The sequence below is a fragment of the Motacilla alba genome, chromosome 6 (assembly GCF_015832195.1).
Source record: "Motacilla alba alba isolate MOTALB_02 chromosome 6, Motacilla_alba_V1.0_pri, whole genome shotgun sequence".
Lineage (NCBI taxonomy): Eukaryota > Metazoa > Chordata > Aves > Passeriformes > Motacillidae > Motacilla > Motacilla alba.
In genome coordinates, this window is record NC_052021.1 from 26,015,779 (window position 1) to 26,039,961 (window position 24,183).

The 24,183-nt window shown below is 45.2% G+C and overlaps 1 protein-coding gene across 3 annotated transcripts in view; it reads left to right on the plus strand.

The window, feature by feature from the left end:
- The window catches only part of MXI1 (MAX interactor 1, dimerization protein), a 56,645-nt gene that overhangs the window by 7,605 nt on the left and 24,857 nt on the right, over window positions 1-24,183 (plus strand). For 2 of the 3 annotated variants that reach the window (XM_038140169.1, XM_038140167.1), the window contains exons 2-3: window positions 3,323-3,455; window positions 19,502-19,531. In XM_038140169.1, coding sequence (XP_037996097.1) covers window positions 3,323-3,455; window positions 19,502-19,531 — 163 coding nt within the window. Of the gene's footprint in view, window positions 1-2,109; window positions 2,576-3,322; window positions 3,456-19,501; window positions 19,532-24,183 lie in introns of those variants that run through there. The other variant, XM_038140168.1, reaches the window with a different exon arrangement.

Below are 24,183 nucleotides of genomic sequence, written 5' to 3' on the forward strand. Positions count from 1 at the left end.
GTTAAAGGAAGCACAGTTAAAGCCCAGAAATGCTCTTGTTAACACAATGCTCTCTGTTGTGGAGATGTCTGTGCACCTGTGTCCTTTTCCCTAATCCAAGATGAGTAGTCCTTGAGACTGCTCAAATTTGGAATTTTCCATGTGCTTTTAACAGTCTCCTCAATGGGCAGTTTCCAGTGTAGAAATATGAGGTGGGGAGAGAGAATGCTTCATTCCCTGAGTTCTCCCCCGGCCAAAAGCTAGTCTTTGCACGTGCTGTGGTGTGGCTGGGTGTAGGTGCATGAGTGGAGACTCTCCTGTCCAAGCAAGGGCTGGGACTGGCTTTCCCAGAATGAGGGAGGGATGTCCCTGGAGGTGTCCCATCTTCCTTTATTTTTCAGCTATCCCACCTTAAGAGAAACAAAACAAATCAACCCCTAGAGATTTGGAGATGAAAAGGTCTGCGTATGAACTGAATAGTGGTGGTATTTTTACCTTCATGAGCTGCAAGCCTGCAGTTTTCTGAGGAAACCTCAGAAATGGTGAATCAGCAAATTGTGTGTAGAGAAAAGTTAGCTACCCTGAATCCACTTTTTTCAGCTCTTCTCTAGTTGAGTGCTCCCGACTCTTGCAACTCCATCACGAGTCTCCTGATACTTTGTGCTCTGCCTAAAGCCCTTGCTACCAGACATAAGCCCTTGATTGAGAATCTCTGCTTTTTGGGATTTTTTTCAAGGTACTTTTCTGTCTCCCATTGTGATGGAGGAATGTTTGCAAATGTAACCAGTCATGGCCTTAAGGTTCAGAAAATAACCCCAGTCAGAACTACAAAACAGTCTTTGGGGATTCTAAGTCAGAATCAGTTGGAGATTCAGATATTTACTATGCATGTTCTGATTCTGATCTTGAATGTTCTCTGAGTGCATCCTTTTTGAGTAAGTCAAATATTTTAGAGACCTGTATGATACAATTCTATGTTACCAGGTTTTTAAGCTCCATTCCAACTAATGCTGAGGTTGGTAGAATTCAGGGTGATAGAAGTGATTCAAGGGTTTGTACTACATGAAAATCAGGATGTAAATACATTATTAAAGTTCTGAAAAGAGTGATCATGCTGAAAGCATATGTTAAAATGTTGAGATGGTCACTGTTGTGCCCTGTTAATGTGCTACTTCAAGTATAGTGAATTTGCTTCCTGTGGTATCTCTTGTCTGTGCTCTTAAATAATCTGTGCACATTGAAAAATGGACCTTGCTCCTTCACCTCCCATGAAAAACAATGTATCAGCCACTCCAGGTGGGAATTCCTGGCACCTTTTCTTTAGGTCCATCTCCACAGGTGAGATGTGGAAAGTTTCCACACTGTGGCTTTGTCTTTTGTAGCCTCTCTGCTTTATCCTTGCTGCAGCCCTGCCAGTTCCATGTGGGTGGGCATGGAGCTCTCACCTGGGCTGCTGTGTCCAGTTCTGGGTTCTCAGTTCAAGAGAGGCAGTGAGCTCCTCGAGCAGGTGCAGTGGAGCGCTGCAGAATTCATCAGGGGACTGGAGCGTCTCTCTTAAGAGGAAAGGCTGAGGGAGCTGGGCCTGTTCAGCCTCAAGGAGAGATGTCTGTGAGGGGATTTTATTAATGTCTGTCTGTTGGAAGGGAGGTGTCAGGGGTTGGACCAGGTTCTTTTCAGTGATGTCCAGCAATGGGACAAGTGGCAACGGACAGAAACTGATACACAGAAGTCCCACCTGAATATGAGGAACCGTGCAAGTAACCGAGCACTGGCACAGGCTGCCCAGAGTGGTTGTGGAGTCTCTGTCACTGGAGATATTCCGGAGCCATCTGGATGCAATCCTGTACACTTAGTTGGGAGGTTGACCCACGGTGGTCCCTCCCAACGTGACCCACTCTGTGATTCTGTGACCTGACCGCCACCACCTCGGGGTTTGGGTGGGCACGGAGCCATCCCCTCAGGCGTGGCGACACACGGCCACTGCCCCTGGAGCTGCCCCCGACACGCTCCGGCCGTGCCTCGGTGCTCCCGGGAACTGCATTTCCCAGCCCGCCCCGCTCCGCTCCGCTCCGCCCGCCCGTGAGCGCCGGGCAGAGGTAAACAAAGTGCTGCGAGGCGGCGGGCGGGGCGGCGGCCGGAGGGGCCGGTCCCGCCGCGGGGCTGCCGGGCCGAGCGGGCCGGGGCTGGGATCCCGGCAGGGCCCGGCGCGGGGGCGCAGCGGGGCTGGCCGCGGGGGCAGCGCTCGGCCGGGCGCTGGGGTCGGGGCTGGGGCAGGAATAAGCGCTCGCCGCTTCCCGGCGGGAGCATCCCGGAGCGGGTCCTTCCTCCGGCATTTCCTCGCGTGTTCCCTTGCCGCCCCTCGCCCTCCCAGGAGAGCCGCCCCCGGGACGGTGTGACGAGGCCCGGGCACTGGGCAGAGACGGCGATCCCCGGCGCCTCCCCACCGCAGCCGCCCCCGTGTCCAGCGGGGAAGCCGGGAGCGTGGGGGCGGAGGGCGGCCCGGGGCTGCGGAGCCCCCCGGCCATGGAGCAGGTCCAGATGATCAACATCCAGCGGCTGCTGGAGGCGGCCGAGTATCTGGAGCGAAGGGAGAGAGGTAATGGGGGGAGGATGGGTGCCCTCCGTGAGGGGAACGGGTCTGGGGTCAGATCCCCACCGAGGGGGGAGAGTGACCCCGAGAAGGGATCAGAGCCGGTGTTTGCCGGTGGGATGGTGGTAAATCCCCAGCAGTGAGGGGCTGGGTGAAGGATAGGGCTGATGAGTCCTCCTGGAGGTGGTGGGTGAGGCGGAATGCTTTTGCAGAGTGGGGGAGATTGACGTGGATGTGATTTCTGGGAGGAAAAGGGGGTATTGGTGTGAAAGTTTTCCACTGGGCAGGAGGGATGGTGGTGGGTGGCTCTGGCTCAGCAGAGACGTCAGTGGCACAGTGAAATACATCTGGTTTGCCTGGTTCAGATAGGCTGGGCAGGAGGAGAGAGATGAGGCACTCTCTGGACTGTCATGGTTTGGTTTTTTTTTAATATTTTCAGTGTTTGAGTGGTGGTGACCTTCCTCCGGGGTTGGCAGAGACTTTATACTTCCCTTCCTTCCTTTTGTCCAACCCCAGTCCACTTCCCTGTGAAGTGAATATATCCTCAGTCATTTCCCTGAGCTGTTGTGATAAGGGCCTCCCCAGCTAGGCCAACGGGTTAGTGGTGAGGCCTGCCTGCTGACTTCTTTCTTTTTGTTTCCTTCTTTGTTCTTTTTTCCTCTCCTTTTTGTTTTTGGTTTTTTGGGGTTTTTTTTGGTTGGTTGTTGGTTTTTGTTTTTGTTATTAATGCCTTGCCTGTTGATTCCCTTGCAGAGTGTGAGCATGGCTATGCCTCGACCTTCCCCTCAGTTCCAAGCCCTGGACTACAAGACCCAAAGCCCACGCGGAGGCTGAGCCGGGCACGGAAATACAGCGGCAGTGGCAGCATTGCCAGTATTGCCACCAGGTACGGTGTGGGCAGGACAGCACAGGAGACAGGGCTGGCTGAGGGTCAAAGCTGCAGAAGAAAGTTGGAGGCAGTGGAGAGAAACCTGCTCTGTTGGAAAAATGGGGAGCGTCTGAGCAGCTAGAGGGTTTCAGAGCTGGGGCACACAAGTGCAGCGTCCATTCTGGATCCTTAGCACTGGAAGTAGAGGGGACACAGGGGAGCTGGATCTGAAGTGGCACTGCCAGCTGACACCATGCCAAGTCTCAGATGCTGCAGAGGGAAGGGGAATAGGGAGATCTGTTCATAAGGTTTAGGGAGGAGGTAGGCAATAACTATTCCCATTATATACAGCTGATGTCTTTCCAACCCAGAAATCACTGCTTTTAAGGGATAGTGCAAATGCAGCCTGGGTGCTTTGGGATTGTAATGACAGGCATGATTTGAAGCAAGGAAATGTTTTGAAATGGATCCCCTACAACAAATGGGAGAGAGGGAGATGACTGACTGCAATGTACAACATGTTAAAAATTCAGCTCAGGAAAACAAAGCTGTGTTTCAGTCTGCCTTTCAGGGCAGTGGGATTTCCCAGCTTTTGATAGCTTGGTAATTGTAGAACTCCGTGTTTTTGACACTTTTCTTATTATACAATAGCATGTTTTTTTGTTTCTTAAATCTAGAAGAGACAATAGGATTAAGCCTATTGCCTGGTGCTGTGGTTGCATCTGCCTCTTCTCTCTCATTCGTGTTCTTTTTATTTTTATTTGCTGCCTTCTGTAGGTTTGTTGAGACCTTCTGGGATAGAGAAACTTTAGAAACATAAAGTATGCCTTTGAAAAGGCATTTGCAAGCTTGCTTTTACTGCAGCAAGACCTGTGCAATCCATAAAATGGTGGCAGGTGGCTCAGGTGATTAAGGTTTTCTTGAGGCCATTGGGAAGGACCTGTAAAGGCCTAAGGGAAAGGTGCCTTTGCTTGCAGTGATTCTGCTTCGGCAGCATTTGATAGTAAAGGTTGTTTGAAGTGATGTCAGGACACCTTGCTATGGGGAAGTTTTCTTCCTCAGGATCAGCATATCTTGAGCTCTTTGTATGCTCAATGTTTGTATTTGCTTCTCTACTTCATCCAGCCTCTCCTAATTTGAAGGCAGCTGTAGCTTTTTACTGTTTATCGTGAGCCAAAGCCCCCAGTCCTGTGACTTTGTGTTGGAAAATGATGGCAAATGCTGAATTGAGGTCGGTATTTTTCTCTCTAGATTTCCCACATACTATTTTTCCATCCCACACCTCTTTGTCTCAAAGGCCTTTGTCATGGCAACCTGCCCTTCTCCAGAGGAGGGCTGGAAGCACATCCCCCTCAGGAACTCCTTAGCACTGAATCCAGCAGCCTGTAGGCTGGAGAGGGATGCAGAGCACTCCCAGTCCCTGGGGCCAGGGTGCTCAGCAGGCCCTGCCTGCACAGAGCTCCAGGCACAGCTCTCCCGGGGCAGCTCTGGTGCTGACACCAGCCCGCTGGGCCCTTGAGCTGACAGGCTGAATATGTTCATGTGGGGGGAAAGGCAACAGAGAAGCAGAAGAGGTACTTTCTAGTCTTACTTAAACCTTCTTTATATAAGGAATACTGAGACCAAATTGCATCTTTAGAGTGAGAGCATTGTTACCCAGAGCGTTTCCTCCTGTGGTTGTTTCAGCCTCAGGGAGTGACGAGTGTCAGGTCTGCTCCAGGCAGGGACCAGAGCGGGTCTTCTGGGGTGCTCAGACCTTACAGGCACAGTTGGAAATGGAAGTTTCTTTTAGCACAAGTCGTAGCAGCTTGCACTTGCTGTAGGAGATGGCAGGCCTTCCAGATGGCTGAAGTGCCGGGAAGTGACAACTGTGAAGTTTAGGGTGCCTCCAAATTCACTGCAGTGTCTTTTGTGTGATGCTGAGTATAGCATCAGCCTTGTTTAAGGAAGACTCTGTATCATCTTTTCCTGTTCAAATCAAAGGGGCAATTCAGTAAGTTCTGTCTGGTGGAGTTGGAATGGACTTTGAATTAAATATCAAGTCCTTGATGAGGAACAAAACTTACATTTCATGTGTGGACAAGAGATTTTCTTAGATTGCTTTTGTCTCAAAATGTTTCATTAGTGTGGAGGAATAATGCACTTAGATCTCATGCAGATCTTGTAATAAAACAGCCTCCTGTAAAATGTCTCTCAAGCAACCTTGGGAAAGCGACAATGTTTTCTTTTTTTTTTCTTTTTATTTTTACACTTCTACAAATTCTTTTACAAATTGGCACGTGTACATTGTTGATGGTCTTTATTGAACCAAATAATCAATGATTTTGTGGTATGGGGTATTTACGAAGCCTGGTTGCTTGTTTGATTAATATTTTAATTCCAAGTATTTCCCTTCAGCATTTACAGCCCAGACATGACAGCTATTTCCTCCCAACAGGCTCTGTGCTGTCATTGCACAAACACCCAGAAAGTTCTGAGGAGCAGACAGCCCAGTTCTGGATGGCAATGGTGGAGCAATTCTTATTCTTACAGAACTATGGTAGTCTCACAGTCTCAGCAAAATAATTATTTTCTACCCCAAGTAGGGGTGTGCAGATAAGAGGGAAAACATTGCTTCAGAGTTTCTAATTCATGTGATGCAATTTTAAGGAAGGATGTTGTGGCTCAGGTTCTCTTTTCCTTTGCTTGTCTCCGTTGTGCAACCTACAGCATGGAGATTGCTGCAGAGGGCTTGCCTCTGCAATCATTACCTACATGAATGTGCAGTGTTTCGTGCAGATATTTGAAAGACATAGCGAGTTTGAGTTAAAACATGAATGTGTTTAAAAATACAGTTTTACTTTAGTTGGGGATATTTTGGTATGGGAAATTATCCACCTGCAGGAAATGAGTGGAGAATCACAGTCATTGTTACCTGGTGTTTATAATAGACAAGGGTAACACTTTTTTTAGCAAATCCAACTTAAAACATAGAAAAAAGCAAAAACCCAAGCAAATTGAAGACCCAAGTTAAGCAACATGTTTTACATTTGAATTGAATATTGCCTCCTTAAATTTACTCTTGACAAAATTATCTTCTGGTTTTTTGGAATGGGATGAAAAATGAATGGAGATTTGTTACAGCATGTAGTATCACTTATTTAATGTTACTTTCTTCAGAAGATGTTTCTGGGGCAGAACCTGAGTTCTAAAAGGTTGCTGGAGAAGTGGTCTGTGCTGGGAGTGCAGTTCTGTGGGTACATTCACTTGCAGTCAATGTCACTGGAAACTGCTGTAATGGACCCTACATGTGCAGTTCTAATAGACCCAATTATTTGAAAGGTTCATTATAGTTAGTTAGGATTAGCCTGGCTTGGTATTTATACATTTTGGAAAATAATTGAGAAGACTTTTTAATCAATTGAATCATTGTGTCAGCAGGAAATAAAATAAACAGTAGGGTTGCTAAATTATTTTTCCCCCAATAATACCATCAATTTAATGAAGTTAAGATTTATAATGAAAACTGAAATTGTGTTATAATATTAGATTGTCAGTTGTGTTTTGTTTTTATTTAGGCTCTCAGGCATGTAGAAAGCCTGTTGTTTTTTGGTCTAATCCTGGGGAAATACCAAGCATCCTCCCAGCAGCACTGGGAGCCCTCAGCTCTCCCTGGAGGCCCATGTTGTTAAGGGCTCTCAAGTAATCTGTTGCTCAGTTCCATGGGGGAGGGTTTGATCTCTGTCCAGTTTCTTTTTTGTTTCATTTTCCTCTCTTCCCATTATCCTCTCTTGTGTCTGGCGCTGCCTCCCAAGGGCCTTTCAGACCTACAGTCTGGTAGCAGGTTGCTTGCAGAGCTTGGAGTCAGCAGCTGTGATGAGTATGGTAAGGCATTTTGGGCATGTTATCTTGGAAATCTTGGTGTCTGGAGTTCTTTGCCCTTCTGGCTGTTGTACTGGTGCAGCTTCTCATTTTCTCTGTCGTTGCACTCTCATCTACCCATATGAAACTTTTCTCCCACTTGTAAATCCCATCACTTGGTTTTGTGCTGAATCTTCTCTGTCGGCCTTTGCTCTCATATCCTTTGAAACTCTCTCTTGAGGGTCGATATGGGGACTGCACTGCTGAAATCCTCAGGTATGCTTAGCTTTAAGGTTGGTTTGCTCGCAGTGTCCCAGAGCAAGGACTGTGGGGTGGGTGTGTAGCTGTGCATTAGGTAGTCTGTGTGCCTTAGGTGATGGCTTAATGTGGCACAGGTTCACAAACATGGGTGCAGAAGCTCAAAGGGTGTGGCTGCAGGTGAATCTGCGAGTCAGCCTTGGGTGTCTGGTGCACAAGAAAGCTGATTTGCCACAGCAGCAGTGCTGTGCAGCTGTACCTCACTGTGCAGGGGAGGAGTAGGGGGGTTGGTGAACATTGCACAGTTTCAGTATATTTTATCTTTCTGTCAAAGGAGGTTTCCACCCTCCTCCCCCCACTTCGTGCTGCTGACTGAGTACCTGGCAATTTTCAGTCCTTCTTAGAGCCTCTGGAGTTAGGACAGTGCTGTAATTATGATTTTATTGGGAGAGAGGGTGTGCAGGTGGCTGAGTGGTTTGCCTGTCTTGTGTAAGGAATTCCTGAAAGAGCAAATTGCTGTCTCAGCTCTTGTTAATCTATTTTTCTGCACTAAGCCCCTACCCCTATCTTCATGTCCCAGAGACCTCGTGGCTGAGACTTTCTGTCCACAGCTTTCCTGCTTCCTAGGCTCTACAGTTGTTACTTGTTTCTGGATGATACTTTGTTTATTTGCTTGTGAGTTTTTTTGTTGTTGTTGTTTTTTTTAATCCTCTTGCACTGGATCACATCTCACTCCACAGCTAGTGGGAGTTGAGTTTTGACTCGCTGTGTGTAGGTGGGTTAGAATCTGGCCCTTGTGTAATAGCGGGGGGGATAGAAGCTGCTTTCTGCCTCAAGCCTTGTAGTGAAGCTCTATTCATGGCTCAGGACCTGGCTTTGCTTCATAGAGTACAAATCCACACATGTAAAACTGCAAATGTGTGAGATCTGCTGTGCCATGTTTTGAGTTATGCTTCATTTTGATCATGTTCAAGCAGTGTGATTAGTATCTGGAATCTTCATCTTGCTGTTGGAATTTTGTCTGGACGTACTTGGAGACGGGATCTTGCCTCCCAGTGGAGGGTATACCTGAACGTGCTGGTTAATTTTTCAAGAAAGGGAAGCTGAACAAAGCTAAGCTGTTAAGGATTGCTTTTCTCCTAGAGATATTGAGGGAGACTGGCCAGCAGTATTGAGTATAGTGAGGTATGTGCATGACTTTTTGAGAAAGCATAATGACAGTATAAATGTTGGGCTGGGAAACTGGATTGGTGGTCCGTGCACAAGAGGCAAATCACCCCATATTCAAATCCCACTGTCTTGGTAGGTTTGTGCTTGCATACAGGTGCTCAGAGAAGTCTGGCAGGTAGGTCTGTACTCACGTAGCTCTGTTCAGCCTCACCACATGCCCTCTGCCCATTTGCCCCAGTGCCATCTGCAAGTGTAGTTAAGCAACTCCCAGTGATGCTGGAGTTTCTGAACCTGCCAGCACTACATTGTGTGAGATCCTGACATGATTTGGAAAACAAAAAAGTTCCCCATGTAGGTGAGGTTTTGTATACAGTGTCTTCTCAGTGGTGCTTGGCTTTGCAGTACAGCTGGCAGGTTACCAGGGAAAACACAGAAAGTGGGGTGAGCCCAGCAAATGGCATGAGAAGCATAAACCCCACTCCCTGGTGAGGAATGAGGCTTCCAGAAGTGCAAGAGCTGATGTAGCAATTTCCATGGAGGAACCCACTGTGTTCCTCTTTGTCACCCTGTTTATTTTATAAGCCTCCAAGGAAGAAGATTCTGCAGAGCTGCAGTTCCTGTTTTCCTTTGTGTATTAGCAATATAGCCGTGTATAGGGATATCTGGGTGGCAGGGAGTCTATGCAGAAACTCATAATTCTAGGCTCAATTTATACTTTGTACTTTCAGTAGTTGTAAAATATAATTTGTGTTCTTTTAGACTATCCAAGTTGTGCAAAGAGGCCTTTGTGTAAACTACAAGTAGGCCCAGTTGTTGATGTTATCTGCAACTGAGCTATAATTCTCTGCTGCAGCATCTGTCTGCTGTGAAGTGTCACTGTGTGTGGCTGAAGGCTCATGATCCCTTTGTCCTCCCAGGTTTGGGGGGATCCTCTTCAGGAGTGTGCTGATTTACAGCAGCGGGAGTCGCTCAGGGCTCATGCTGTTGGTGTTGCAGCACTGCCCAGTCAGAGCTGTGCTGCAGCTGCCGTGGGCTGATTTGCATCACTGATCACAGTGCTGCTGTGATGACAGGAAACTTCACATTTTGGTTCTTATGTTCTCAGGGTCTTTTGAAATGTGAGGCTTGTTAGACCCAGCCCCTGGAGAAATTTGGTGTGCTGGGGTGATGGGGAGGATATTTGGGCCAAACCTGGTCAAGTGTTCCCACAATTCTCCTGTTTTCTCTTCCCATTGTATTCACTGCACAGGCAATTCTCTGGTTTAAGTCATATTCCTTCTTTGTCAGTTGTTTTGGTTTTCTTCCCATCTCAGCACATTTGTACCCTTTTTATATCTTCTCTGTGTAATGTTTCATCCACAACACATGCAGGGATTTATCCTTCATGCTTTTGTTTAACCTGACCTGGTGCTGTGTTCGGCAGTGAGTGGGTTGTCACCTGTAGTGTTGTTTCCATCTGTTCTCCTGTTTGTAGGTAAGACTGACTTTTTCCTTTCCTGCTCCTGATGGAGCTTTCAAATCCATTTCTATTTCTGACCCAAACAGACTGGTCAATGTCCTGCTGCTGAGTTAATTGTCTTGCTTGTTGGAGTTCTTGCTGTTCATCATCTCCTGATCCCTCCTGACAAACTTCTGCCCAAATTCAAAGACTGGCTGCTATTTGTTCTCCTCCTGAGAGTGTTGGCTCTTACTCCCTACCTTCTTTGAACCAACAAAGATAGGATTTGTTTTTGTTGACTTATTTTGGGCTCTCTTGATCAGAGGCTGTGGGTCTCTGGGGCTGTGCACTTGGCTGGCCTTTGCCTGGATCTCTTCTCTATGAGACGCTGCCTTGTTGATCAGCTCAGAGAGAACAGGCCTGCTTTTTCCATCTTGCTGGATGTATTCCCATCTCTCTTTTCTGTGTTCCCTACTGTACTTTCAGTCCTTTCATTCTCTGATATGAAAGTGATTTCACTTCAGTTCTGTTGCTTTATGAATCCAGTTTGAAGTAGCCTTAGATGATTTCCAATATTATCTTAATTACTTGTTTATGCTTTGCTGCTTGCTCTGTGACAAGCAGGCATGTGGACTGAGAGCAATTCTTTTGCCTCAGTTTTGATTAAAACTCCTCTCCATAAAATAGTCGATTATTTTCTGAAAGCTTCTCATTTATCTCCTACCATCTGTTACACCATCAAGAAGGGAGAAGTTGTGAGAAAGGACAGATGACACAGGGATTGCTGTTGGGGCTGCTGCTCCAGGGGTCCTTGCCCAGGTGTCCGGGCAGCACTAAAGCAGCATATAGGCACGGTAAGGTAACATGGCACAGCTTCTGATTTGCCTTTAACAGTGAGGCTACAAAGTGCAGCAGTTCATGAACTGCTTTATAAGCAGCCTGGCCATCTGGGAACTGTGGGAGGTAGCTACCTTGCAGCCTTCATGGTTGGTGCTGCTTGTGAGCCAGAACTGTAAGAACAGAAGAAATCAAAGCTCTTCCATTTTACTCAGCCTTTCTTTTCCATGGATCTCCCAAATGCTGGATGAGTGTGTCCCTGTTGACAGAATACAGTCCCAGACCTAAGGACATCTGGGTTCTCTTCCTGATTTTCTTACAGCCTGGAGCTTCGTGCCTCAGTTTCCCTAGTACAACATGCAGCTAACAGTATAGTCAATGCATTTTCCTGATTTAAAGTATATTTCCCTCTGCCTTCATCTCCAGGCACAGTATTGCAGCAGTATGGTTGTAACATGAGAGATAACTAACAAGCCTAAATAGAAGTGAAGGAAGTCTGGCCTGGCCCACAGCCATGTAAATGCCATCAGTTTCTTTTCAAACAAAGTGCAGTTCAGTCAGGTGGTGTTTACTCAAAAAGCCTCACTTTCCCCAGTGCATCTGAAGGCAGTTTCTTGAGGGCAGAAGATGCATGTTTGCAGAGAAGTACATGTTCCCCAAACAGACTGCTGCACTGCAGAGGGCACTGCCTAGGCTATTTCTGGAAATGGCCATCTTCCTCAAAAGGGTAATGTTATGTGTGGGAAGAAGCACGTTATAGGGCAAGGGCCTGGCATGCTGGGCCCTTGGATCATTTCCTGAGTCTGCTGCCGAAAGGCTGCACGATCTGGGCACGTCAGATGACCTACATGGGTCCTACCATCTGCACATTGTATGGTTCCCACCATCTGTACATTGGGGTAATGCACACACTTTTCTAATCCTGTTTTCTAGAAGCTGTAGATGTTTTGGAGCCTGTAACTGTTTTAAAGAAGATGAGACCTAAGCCCCTAAGTTTTCTAGGTAGATTTGAAAATTGCCTCCTGTGTCTTTGTTCTTTTTCTGTGAACCACTGCAATACAGGTACCAGCAACTGGGATACTGGTTCTGATGTGGCCTTGGAAGGGGCCAAGTCCCTGACCATGTAGTGAGACTCACATATCCTGCTGGAAGTCAGCAGGACAGAGACCACTTGGAGAAGTGTTTGTATTTTTCTGTCCTCATTCTTTGTCATGCTCTTCCTTGTTCATGGGAGAGCTTGCAAGTGCATGGGGACATTTTTCTTCAGCAGATCATGAAATACACAATTTTGTCAATATATTAAAAAAAGGCAGGAATCTGTTTACAAGAAGCTCAAACTCCCTTGCATCATGGATCACAGACAGGAGTCTTGCCTTGGTGAAGGCAAAAATATTCTTCCTGACATGTGAGAATCTACCTGAATTGTCTGAGTTCTGAATTTTTATAGAAGATGTCATCTGCTGCATGTCTAAGGGGGTGGACTAGGGTTTCTCTGCTGAAATGGCTAAGGTACTTCAGCAAGTGAACATACATCAGCCTTTGCTCTGATCTGTCTGTACCAGCCCCTTTTGACGTGGTTAACTGGGCTGGGAAGAGAAGGAAGTGGTTTCTGTAGGACTTTTTCTCAGTTGTGACAGGAGTTAGAAGGCAGACAAATAGAGCAGTGAATACCACTTTGGAGAACTTACTTCACTCTTGGCTGCTGTCAGCTGCCCTGTGTCTAGTCAGCAAGCCCATTTCAGGCCAGCTTGTTATGGGAGACCCTAACTGTGTGTTCCTTACACTGATCTTTTCCAAGATAAGAACCTGGGATCTGGATTGTGGAGCTGCTGGTGGTGCACAGCCAGAGAGGGCACCAGCAGGGCTGGTGCTTAGAACATGCAAAGTGGCCCAGCAAACAAGGTCCTTGGGGGTCTTCACAGAAGTGTTCAGAGAGACATGAAGATGCAATTCTGATTTCCCTGTTTCTGAGCTTCCAGTTTGGAAAGTGAGGATGCATGACGATAAATGTGCTTGTGAACAACCCAGCCACTGCTCTCGGTGAGCCTGTCAAAAAGCCTGTAAGGAAAGCACCAGTTCTGTATTCAGAGCAGGGCTTGGCTTGAGGCCACGCGTTGAACAATGAAGAGAAAACAAAATATTGAATAGCTGCTTGTTCAGCAAACCTAGTTCCTCTTGGCCGTATAGGGCCCTGCATGAGGACAGTTTTCCTCTAGTATTTGGGGTTAGGATGAGCGTGTAGGGTCTCAGGTGGTGCAGGAAAAAGCCCGCACCAGCACACTTGCTCCCAGCCTGCACAGTGGGGAGGGAAGCCAGCTGAGGGCTTCTTTGCTGGCCCCAGACTGCAGCACTGAATGCAAACAACATTCCTGCTGTTCTATCGCCTGGCTTGGAAAACCTTTCCCTGCAGAGTGCCACCTTGTGCTGCTTATTAGGATGTTAGTCTGGTTTGGGGGAGCTCAGCTCTGAACTGGGATAAACTCGTGGTGCTCAGCAAGGAGGAGCTGTCTTCCTGCTCTTTTCTCCTGTGTGCTGAAAAAGCAGAACATGCACCATCAGAACAATGTTGCTTCCCCAGATGAGGGTTATGTCTGATATGTCTGTTGGTTTTATCATTAAATTAATACTGCTTTGTCATTGGCTCCCATTTTAGATTGTTCTCTAGCACTTTGTACAGTGGTGTTTGAGAGTCAGGTTAGCTCACTTGGCAGACAGTAGGCAAGACATCAAAGCTGGTTTAGGTTTGGACTTTTTTCTCACTTTCCCACTTACACTTCACAAAGGTTATGTGATTTTTGGGGGTATTTGACCCAAGATTGTTCATATTAGCTGTCTCTGGGATGCCTGAGAACAGCTACCTTATCCCAGGGTTCAGGGAACTCAAATTAACCCTGCTCTTCCACAGGTTTCTTGTGTGACCTTGGAAAAATTATTTATAATTTCTGTTGGTGTTGTCCCCCTGCATAAAAAGTATTATGGAAGACTTAATTTTGAAATGTTGCAAACAGAAATAATGGTTATGGGGAGCAGGTACCAAATTGAGAGAGGCTGTGTAAATACTGTAGGTGACTTTGAATATATTTACTTCTTGAAGGGAAGTATGCAGTATACTTTTAAAAGTTGTTTTGACTGGGTCTTGCAGGAGACTTTCCCAATACTGTGTAGAAACCCGGGGGTAGGTGGCTTTCTACAGTTGTGAAACACGTGGAAGAGCTCTCTTCTGCTCTTTGAGCTGAAAACTGACTGTGGGGCCATTTCTCCTTTTCCAAAGATGAACAAACATGAACAGATGCCAGTACGGCTGCGTTCTCTTCTCTGTTGGAGACGGAGAATGTGAACTTTGGAAAGGGTAAGGCTTGATCCTGGGAAAACAGCTTTGATCAGAGCCTTAGGAGGAATCTGATACTGTGTCCGTCTAAGAGCGACAGAAAAACTAGCCAGAGTTGGGGCCAGGTTAATCTGGTGCATCTCCACTGACGTCAGTGAGAAGGTGAAACAGTCTGTTCCATCCCCTCACCTCAACTCCTCATGGAGAAGAATTTACTGTGGACCTCAAGGCCAGACAGTGTAGGGGATCATGAAGTAGTAATGGCTTAAGATAATTTTTGTCTCTGGTACTGCTTGGAAGGAAACGTTTTGTTAGATTTGCTGATATGCAAGACCGAGGTGATGTTCTTGTTAGACTTGAGGCTGCCGCTTGCAGAGGGCATAAGGATGGCAGCAGAAGGACTCCTGCTCAGGCTGTGCCATCTTCTGTTCAGCTGCATTTTGCTCCTCCTCAGGGGGAGCAAATGGCAGTGTTGAGTACCATAAGTTGCTGTGCTCCCAAGGCTCCCCTGCAGCTCTCTGAGGGCCAAACTTCTGGGCCTCTCAGAAGTGAGGAGGGTTCACAGCTCCCTTAGAAAGAGCCCTTGAGCATCTCTGTCTGGGCAGGAAGAGTTAACTCTTGTGCAGCCTTCATTTGTCTTGCCAGTGGGCTGGAAGCCTCACCTGCTGCTGGTGATGAAGGTTCTTTGTTGGTTTCCCAGGCTGGCTTCTGCCCTGGCTTCACAGGCTACTCTGGTGTTGATCCACTTGGGACCCTGGCAAAACACTGGGATTCTTCAGCCAGTGTTTTGTGGACACAGGTGGATTTAAAATGTAAAAAAGCTGTTGACCACCCTTCTTTTCCATGATTTTATTTTGTCATTTTTGAGGAAGAACTTGCATAAAAGAGAGCAGTAATGTAGTTCACTGGTTTCAGAACCAGTGGTTATTCTTGGCTTGGCGAATGGAAGAAGGCATTTCCTGCAGGGGAATTTAGTGGCCTAGTGAATGGGTGACAGCTGAGGGTGGGAAGGGTCTTTAAAATGAAGAAGAAGGAGATTGTGTATGATGTGATGATGCATAAGCAGGAGATGTAGCTGAACCTGAGTGAAGAATGACAGAAGGCAGTTGGCCTGGTCTGCAGATGAGCGTTCTTGTTTTGCTAAACATGATTCAGGTAACTGTACCCTAATTTTCACAAGCTGGTGGGATATTTCTTTCATTATTAAACTCTTGATAAAGCTGAGTGGGGTGAGTGAATTTGGAGGAGAAGCACTGGGTCTGTGTAGGCATTTAGGACGTACTGGAAGAGGCCCCTTACTTACGGCCAGCAGCACCCTCTGAGACAAGAGTATATCTGTTGTGGTGCAGATGGAGCTCTTATAGTTGTGGACTCCTCTGGAGCCAGGAGCTGATGCCAAATACAGGCAGGAAGATGACCAGGTTCAAGAGAGATGACAGGATCGTTGGGTCTAAATGCCATCTGTGTATTGCATAGGACAAGGGCTCTCGAGGACTGTTCTCCTCAGTAGAAAACAGTTACCTCACTGAGAACCCAAACCAAAATGCAGATGTTCTGCAAATGCATGTATTGGCCCATTTATCAATAATAAATGTGTAAACCAGAAAGGTCAACTGTGTTTAATGTCATGTGGCAGCTTTGTGATTTTAATTACAGTAAAAACCCCAATGACAAATGAATTCAGTGCTCTTTAGAGCTTGTTCCTTTGTGCTGCAGTTAGTTGTGTTGCCTTACCTGTGCTTGGGCAAAGTCGGGCTGCCTCTGCCACAGTAGAAGAAATTTCATTTAAATAAAGAAAAATGGGGTAAAGTGGCAAATTACTTGCAGATTCTCATTTACTGGGGGACTTTAGTGTAGCTTAATGTTTCAACAACACCTTGTTACTGTGTTGGATAGCAAGGTTGCAGGCAATATCACTGTAACTGGCACAAAAAGGTTGTTGCATTTGACCTTAGATTAGAATGACAGACAGTTTCTGCTTCCCTTTTTTTTCCTATTCTGTATGCAGTTTCAGGTGTCTGGGGTAAATTGGGGTAACTTGCATTTGTCCTCTTTCAACTTTTTCTTGCATAGACAGGGACTGCTCTGTTATTTTTGTTGTTGTTTGCTTGCCTCCTTTATCTTAAGCTTCTGAAACTCATTCTTGATCTTTTTCCAAGCTGTTTTCAAAATGTAGTGAGCAGGATCCTCCTCCTTAATAACATTTCTTCAGTTTTTAGGAGTAGTTATCATTTTGGGTGTTTTAAATTGACTGCTATAGAAACCTGACTTTTAAATGAGGACCCTGCAGACAGTTTGTGCTGGAGCTACTTTTAAATTGCAGCTGACATTTTGAGCAGTGCCGGTACATGTACTTGGTCTTTTGTTTTCCTCTCTGAGTGTGTCCATACTCGCCTGGCTCTGGTTTCAGCTTTGCAGGTTCTGCTTGCCTGTCCACCTGACGCCAGGGATGTGAATTCCCTGGTTTGTGGTCCATGCTCAGCAGCAGTGTCCTTGTTCCCTGGGTGGCACAGGCTGTGGCTGACTGGCAGCAGCAGCACAGCAGTGTCACACTGAGCACGCTGGTTGCTTGCTGCCCTACAGCCAGAGTGTTCCCCGAGTTTTGGCGATAGTTTTCAGCTGTGGTGTTCATCCTGTAGCCATCAAAAAGCTGGTGGTGGTGCACCAGGATGAGGCCTTGATTTCAGTCTGCTGATAGTCTTTAAGTTCTCAGTTAAGAGATAAAACCAGCTCAGTTAAAGAGATCCAATTACATTTGTTTCTGTACCTATTTAAGACAATTCTTTTTCTGAGTTGTATCAGTAGAGGCTTCTCCACTTTTTTCCACTTCACTGACAGCACTGTCCTTGTTTATCTCCAAATAAATCTTTGGGCTGCATGCATTACTAAGATGAGGGGTAAAAACTAATCTTTAGATTAGGAGCTATAGAAAGTGAAATGAGTAATGAACAGAAGAGAGAGGATCTTTTTCCCTTTATGTGTTGTCCAAGCAAAAGGAAACTGTCACAGAAAATTTAAGTTAGTGAATGGTGATCGTGGGAATCAGTGCTGGACTTTTTCCTGAATTTGGGTGAAATAAAAAATTAAAACTTTTCCAGATGGTCACCAGTGAGACCAAGCAAAACATAGGCAGGTAAGAGAAGAAGCTTCCCTGTAGGATAGATTCAATACTGCTGAGATTCTTTCGTTTGCATTCAGCTTCAGTTGAAAGGTGTTGGGGGGGGGGATGCTTTTTTTTACTTGCCACAGACATGGTTAAAAGTCACAGTGAATATTTCCTGACTTGGTGAAAAGCCTGTGACCTCTCTCAGTTGTCTTGTTCATCAGAAGGCTGATAGGTAATAAAGAGTCTCCTGTGTGAGAGGAGTAAGGAGAACCTGCTGTTTTAATTTTGTTCACAGCAGTGGGCCAAACTTTGTTCTTTCAGTGCTGGCCTTGGTAATTGGCTCGATATAATACAGGAATTCAAGCCATTGCATATCTTTGGCCTTATAACTGCTAATGTCATAGCCAAGAAGAGTGCACAGTCTCCTGCAGGAACATACAGTAAAAAAGAACAATAAGCATGTTTCAAACTATGTATGGGCAGTGGTTCTAAAGGGCCTCAGCTCAATCCTGATGGGTTCATTTGGGTCCAAATTGCCCGGACAAATGGATTTTGCTGGTTTAGACTCGGGGAGGTTGGGGCCAGGGGGGTAGGTTTGATTTGGGAGATTTTCTGGACTAAATACTGTGTTCATGTTTCTGATTCCTGGGAACCAGAATGAAGGCATCCACTACTTTAGGGAGGGAATTCAGGAGTTTTCTCAACATGACGAGTTTGACTATAGTGTGCCTTGCCTTTAGGGCATCCCATGTCCTGCTGAGCAGGGTGGCTTGCACAGGTATATGCTAACATTTTGTTTTTCCTCTGCTCTCAGCCATGGTCAGCTAAGGCTCATTTACCTTGTTTTTTTCAGACATCCACAGTTTATTAATCATTTTCAATGCAGTTCTAACACCTGTTAGGCACCCCTCCTTCCTTTTTTGGAGAAGCATTTAATTATGACAGGGTTTCCCTTGGAGCACATCTTCCATTCAGTTCCCTAATTGTAGAATTCTCTGTGGGATTCTCCAGATGGGGGATAGAGGATAATCTTCTCAGAGCTCCGGAAGAAATGTGATGCCAAATTAGAGAAAATAGATCCTTTTTATTAAGCTCTTGGGTTCTTTTTACTCTTATTTTAAGGTGACCTTCTGTTAAAGAGAAATGTTGGACAAACGGCTATCCTTTTAAATAATCCTCAACAACCTTACCTGGGTTTGATTAGAAATCCTGAATGGATTTAAACTTTTTTTGCCGCTCATTGTATCATCACAGAGGCAAGGAGAGTGAACTTGCCTGTTTCCCTTTTGTTTCTAGCTGGTTTCATTTTCAAGCTGCAGAGCTCTAAATTAAGGGATACTGGCAGTGTGCTTGGCGTGGTGGGCAGGTATAAAGACAAAGCCCCCTCCTTTGTTGAGTGTCACAGTGTCACTTTATGGGTCACTTCACTGCATGCTGGTGGTGTGGCAGTGCTGTTCCCATTCCCAAGGGGTTTCCAGGCATCCTAAACGTGCTATGCAGTGCCAAAGATGTTTGCAAACACGGCAGTACTGGCTATCCCATTTTGTGCCCAAATGCTGCTAAATTGGCTAAATCTGGCATGTGATGGCTGAAGGGCTCCAGGGGCTGTTCCTACAGGGCCAGTTCTGCTGGAAGGAAGGTTTCCATGTGTTTGATGCACAAATTAATTCTCCATGAGCTGCTGTGTTAGAAGATGATACCAATATTTTTGTAGTGTGAATGAAGAAACTAAAGCACAAAGAAACAACTTCAGTCCTGTACTGAGTTGATGACAGTGCCAGGAGTCTGGAAGTAACAGACTCTGGTCCCTTGTTCTAATCATTGCCTCTCTTTGGGATTTTGTGTGCATTTAAGTCTCTAGGGAGCATTTTCTTTAGCAGTAAGGGTACCAGCATTTGCACTCTTTTTGGAGGAGGGAGGGAACATCTTGTCAGCAAGGAGGATGAGGTTATAGATTTTAACCTATGTAGCTGGTTGGCTTTGCAGTATGATGTGCCAGTGGGGATGTGTACAGCTTTCAGCTGTTGAACTTCAGTGCTCAGAGGTCAAAGGTGGCTAATCCAATTTTATTTTTTTTTATTTTCCAGGTCTACGCACAACGAACTAGAAAAGAACCGGTAAGTAGCTAATGAGCTGAATTCTAAAAAATGTAGGCCTGGTGAGTGTAATGTGCTTTGACCTCACTCATGCAGGTGCTGTTTGATCAGTTTAGACAGCTATGAGTGACCACACTGCATCATGTAGTTTTAAAAGTTGAGAGGAAGACACAAAAAGATCTGAAAAAGAAGCTTTGTTTTTGGTTGGTTTTTTTTTCTCTCTATCTGAAAAGGCAAGAAGTGACCCAGTTTTGTGACTAATCTGTATGCAGAGTAAATACTGTTCTTCTCCTGACACAGTGAAATCTGATTGGGGCACTTTCCATACATGAGGTTGCTACGGGATCAGGTTTCTTGGGCGCTGGGTACTATGTGTTACCATGAACAGAAGGGCAGAGCCCTGCGCTCTGCACCCTCTCCCCCCAGCCCTGCGCTGGGCTGTGATAGTCTCTGTAGCACAGAAGAAAATACCATTGTCCAGAGGCTTGGAGCTCTGGCTACCTGTGCTCCTGCAGAGACTCTCCTTACCTGTTCCAGGATTGCGCCTGTTTATCCTTGAATCTGATGTTTCAGCAAGCCCTGCAGTTTTGTTACTTGGCTGGCTCTTCTATATGACTCAACCCTTTTGTAACAGGAGTTAAAGTAAGATAAATACCATTGAGACAAGGGGAGCTAGTTCACACACAGATCAGATTATCGCCTTCCATTCAGGATGCTATAGTTAAGGTTGTGTCAGGCTTTCCATTATAAACTTATCTTGGCTCTTCTGTGGGATTTTAGGGGGGCTGAGGGTGGGTGTCTGTGTTTTTTGTGGCTGCTGTAACAAAGGCGGTGCTTTGGCCAGCTGCTCCTATGAAGAAACTCCCAGAGTGGGAAGGAAAGCTGAGTCTAAATAGGTTGATTGCCTCCTCTTCTCTCTTAGCAGCCATCATTTAACAAGGGATGGGAGGACTGTGAGGATGGCCAAAGACACACAGAGGCTTTGAGCCAAGTGTGTATTTTCATTCAGACAAGGTCTTCCCCCATGGCTTCAAGGGAATTGGAGCTGAGTACTCATGAATTGTGTTGCCCTCAGTTTCCCCCACATCTGCCTCCCGCTAGCAGCAGCAATGCTGGGAAGCAGCTTAGCCTTTGCATGGTCTGAGTGTTTTCTTCCAGCCTCTGCTTTTCCCTCCTGGTATTTTTGAGTATCTACAGAATTGCTGTGGTCTTATCTCTCTGGGTTGATGCAGGGAAGGTTTTTTTTTTGGGTTGTGTTGCTCCCTGAGCTTCAGCCTTTCCAGTCCTAGGTTGAGCTGCGCTGAGTGTTGGCTCCTGGATTTTCCAGTGCTCGCTCCGCTTCTGTTTACCAGTGAGGGAAAGAAAATGCAGTCCTTGGGTCTGACCCAGAACTGAAGGTGCTTTTTTCTCCATGACAACAGTAAACCGTCACTAATCTTCAATGTGCTTATTTGCATATCTAATTGTTACTGCAAATGCTGCTTTTACTCAGTACAGCTTTAGAGCAGAGCTGTCTCCGTCTTTCCCTGGACCAGCCTGGTCCTATCACCTATCACGTTGGCCAAGTTTGCATGGATATGTGATCATCTTCTTCTAGCCTGAGGGCAAGCAGCAAAACTTCAAATTCTTAGCAGCCAGTATTACATACTTACTGTCCAGCTAAGGACTCTATTGACCGATGGGGTTGGGATGTTCTGGGTACCAGTTGTCTGTGTGAGTTGAGGAAATTTCTGCCTTGATTCCCTGTCTTTGACTGAGGACAGTTATATTATCTGAGGTGGGGATACCATAAGGATTAAGTATTGACTAGCATGTCAGGAAGTGTTAACTCGTGAGAGGAGTGTTATTACTTGAGCTTCCCCTTATGCCTCCTTTTCCTGAATATTGACAAGGTGTTTGCTTGCTGCAGAATTTGTCCTTCCATTTTCAGTTGGTGTAATATCTCTCTCTTCCTCTCCTTTTGTTTGTTATTCTCCTTAGTCCCCACCTGCTCCAGGTTGAAGATTCCTAACCATCAGCCTTCTCAGCAAGGTCTTTCCTCCAGGGCTTCCCATTCCGGGGCACTGTATTCCAGGTCTGTCTCAGACATGGTTTTACAAGCCTTTGGTTTTCATCCTTCTGGGAAGGGCACACATTTGATCACATTGGGTGCTCTCCTGTATCTGGGAACTTTGGTCAGGAGTCTGATGTTCCTGGTTTGGGATTGTCTGTCCCTTGATGCAGATGCTGTGGCTTGATCAGCTACTCACATCTGCAAACCCAGCTAGATGCTGTGGTGCCTTTGCTGTGTTTGCAGTGTTCATTAGCAGTGATTTGGGCAGTGAGTTTCATACTGGAAGCATTTATTTTCAAACTCCACAGCAGTGTTTTCTGAGTGATGGGGATTGCTTCCTCTGTTCTCCAGCTCCATGTTTTATTTGCTGTGTTGTTAAGTTTGTCAGTGTCTCCAGACATAACTGTTGCAAATATAAAAGCCCTGATACTAATGGCTTTGTGGCTGACAGGTGCTCATTTTCCCTATTATTTGAGATTATTCCTACTGAATCTCACTGTTATCTCTATTATTGACACACACTATAATTTTCAAAATTGTCCACTATTAGGTCTCTGACTCTGTTTTTTTCTCTTCTTGTCTGTGAACAGCAGTCTTTTTATATTCAGTTAAATTTTGGTTTAACCCATTCAGCAATTACACAGAGTTTGTTTTAAGCAGTAGCAAGAGAATATTAGTAAAACAAAATGCTCTTCTCCTTTCTGAATATGTGATCTAACTTGGACTCAGTATTGAAGAGCTGATGTTTTAATGTGTAGCTCCTTAATGTAGAAAACCCCCTAAAAATGTATTTTAAAATATTAAAGCAATTTTTAAGGTCTACTGCTTGAAAATATTTTGCTCCAGAACACTCCACTGGTTCTGCTAAGGAGCTGTTTGATTTGGTACCAAACATATGCTGTAATATTTAAATGATTCCTCTTCTGGCTTTGATTTGGGTTTTTTTTTAATTTGAAAAGATTGCAGTGACATTTATACAAGGGACTTCGTTTGTTGTAAAAGATTAAAGTTAATTTATACTTATTATCTGTCATTAATCCTCACACTGAAAAATTTTATTTAATGGGTATGTGTTTCAGTTTATCTCTACCCAGGATGAGTCATAGCTTGCATTTAAACAAGAAACCATCATTCTTCTCATCTGCTGCAATATGTAACTAAAATGATATTTTTTAGTCCTTTAACACGCCTACCAAAAAAACCTGATGTGTAAGCATCACTCTTCATTGTTTTCTGAAAGAAAACAAGATAAAGCATGTGACTGAAAGATGAAGTTTGCAAGTTGTACTATTTTCTCAAAAAGGATAACAACTGAAATTCAGGTTAAAGGTAAATGTTGTGTGTTACACAGATAGTGGTGATAGCTGTTGTCTGTGAACATTTTAGACACATGCCAGTGTTAGGAGGATGTGGTCAGTGTGGTATTAAGGGAAGACACACAGCTCTGAGGTGACATCCTGCTGCTCTGTGAAGTGGCAGTTCTGGTAGACCAATACAGCGGTGATGTCTGTCAGAAAAGTTACATCTCCTGACAGAACAAGAAAGAGTTTTGTAATGCTGTTGATCGGATTTAAAAAATAAAAAATAAAAACCTAAAAAACCACCAGCATTTTTCTGTAGATTATTCTATTAGGTTTTGATGATGATTGCTTTGTAATGCAGCAGAAGGAAGGAAAACAAAGCTGAGTAATTGGGTAAATAATGAGTTATGAGAGCATATTTTTCTTATGGTAACAATAATTCAGTTCAAACAAAAGATAGATCAAGGAGGTAAAGAGGCCTCAGGATCACTGAAAATAGAATTTTCTGAATATCTTGCAGAATTAGTGGCTTTGCAGAAGTACATCATTTAGAAAGAAAAAGGAAAAAGTCTAAAGGAGACAAACTTCTAAACCAAGTTGCTAAAAGTTTGTTTTGTGTAAAAGCACAGAGTGAAGCAGTGTAACATCCTTTTTCTCTGATATCTTTTGACATGATCAGAAGCAAAGAAGACAAACACACAGCAAGGATCAAGTACTGTGGTTTTTAGCCTGACTCTTACCAGAATTCCCCATCTTGTGGCTCCTCACCCATTCTTTCATTGACGTGAGAGACTGTTTATTGCAGAGCGGTTCTCCAAGGCGGTTTCTCACCCAGAGCTGACTGTTGTGCTCAGTTGCCTATCTGAGGTAGTGGATAAGATAAAAAAAAAACCCTACTGAAAGTTGAGGAGAGAACAATGACCTGGGTCAGCTTGCACTGAAACATGGGGGCCTTCTGAGGCTCTGCAGCATTTGCACCGTTTGGTTCTGTTTCTTTTAGAATAAGGGCTTTGAGTGTGTCCTAGGAAAAGCTTTTTAAGGGCTTTTAAATAGTGCAGACAAGCTGTCTAGGCTGGGAAAGATAGAAGGAAGGGAAATGAAAGTATGGTGAATCCTTGCACTCTGAATAGACAAGGATGATTGTGCTTTTGTAGTGCTATATATACTTGCCAAGGCAATCCGATCAGTGTTTGTCTTGAACCAACTAATCACTGTGGTGTTGAGTTCAGTACTATTTATCAGGAGAGTTGGAACAAGAAACGAATCCAGTAAATTTCATTTGTTCTCTGGAGTGGGCTTTGTTTTCATGCTAACTTCAT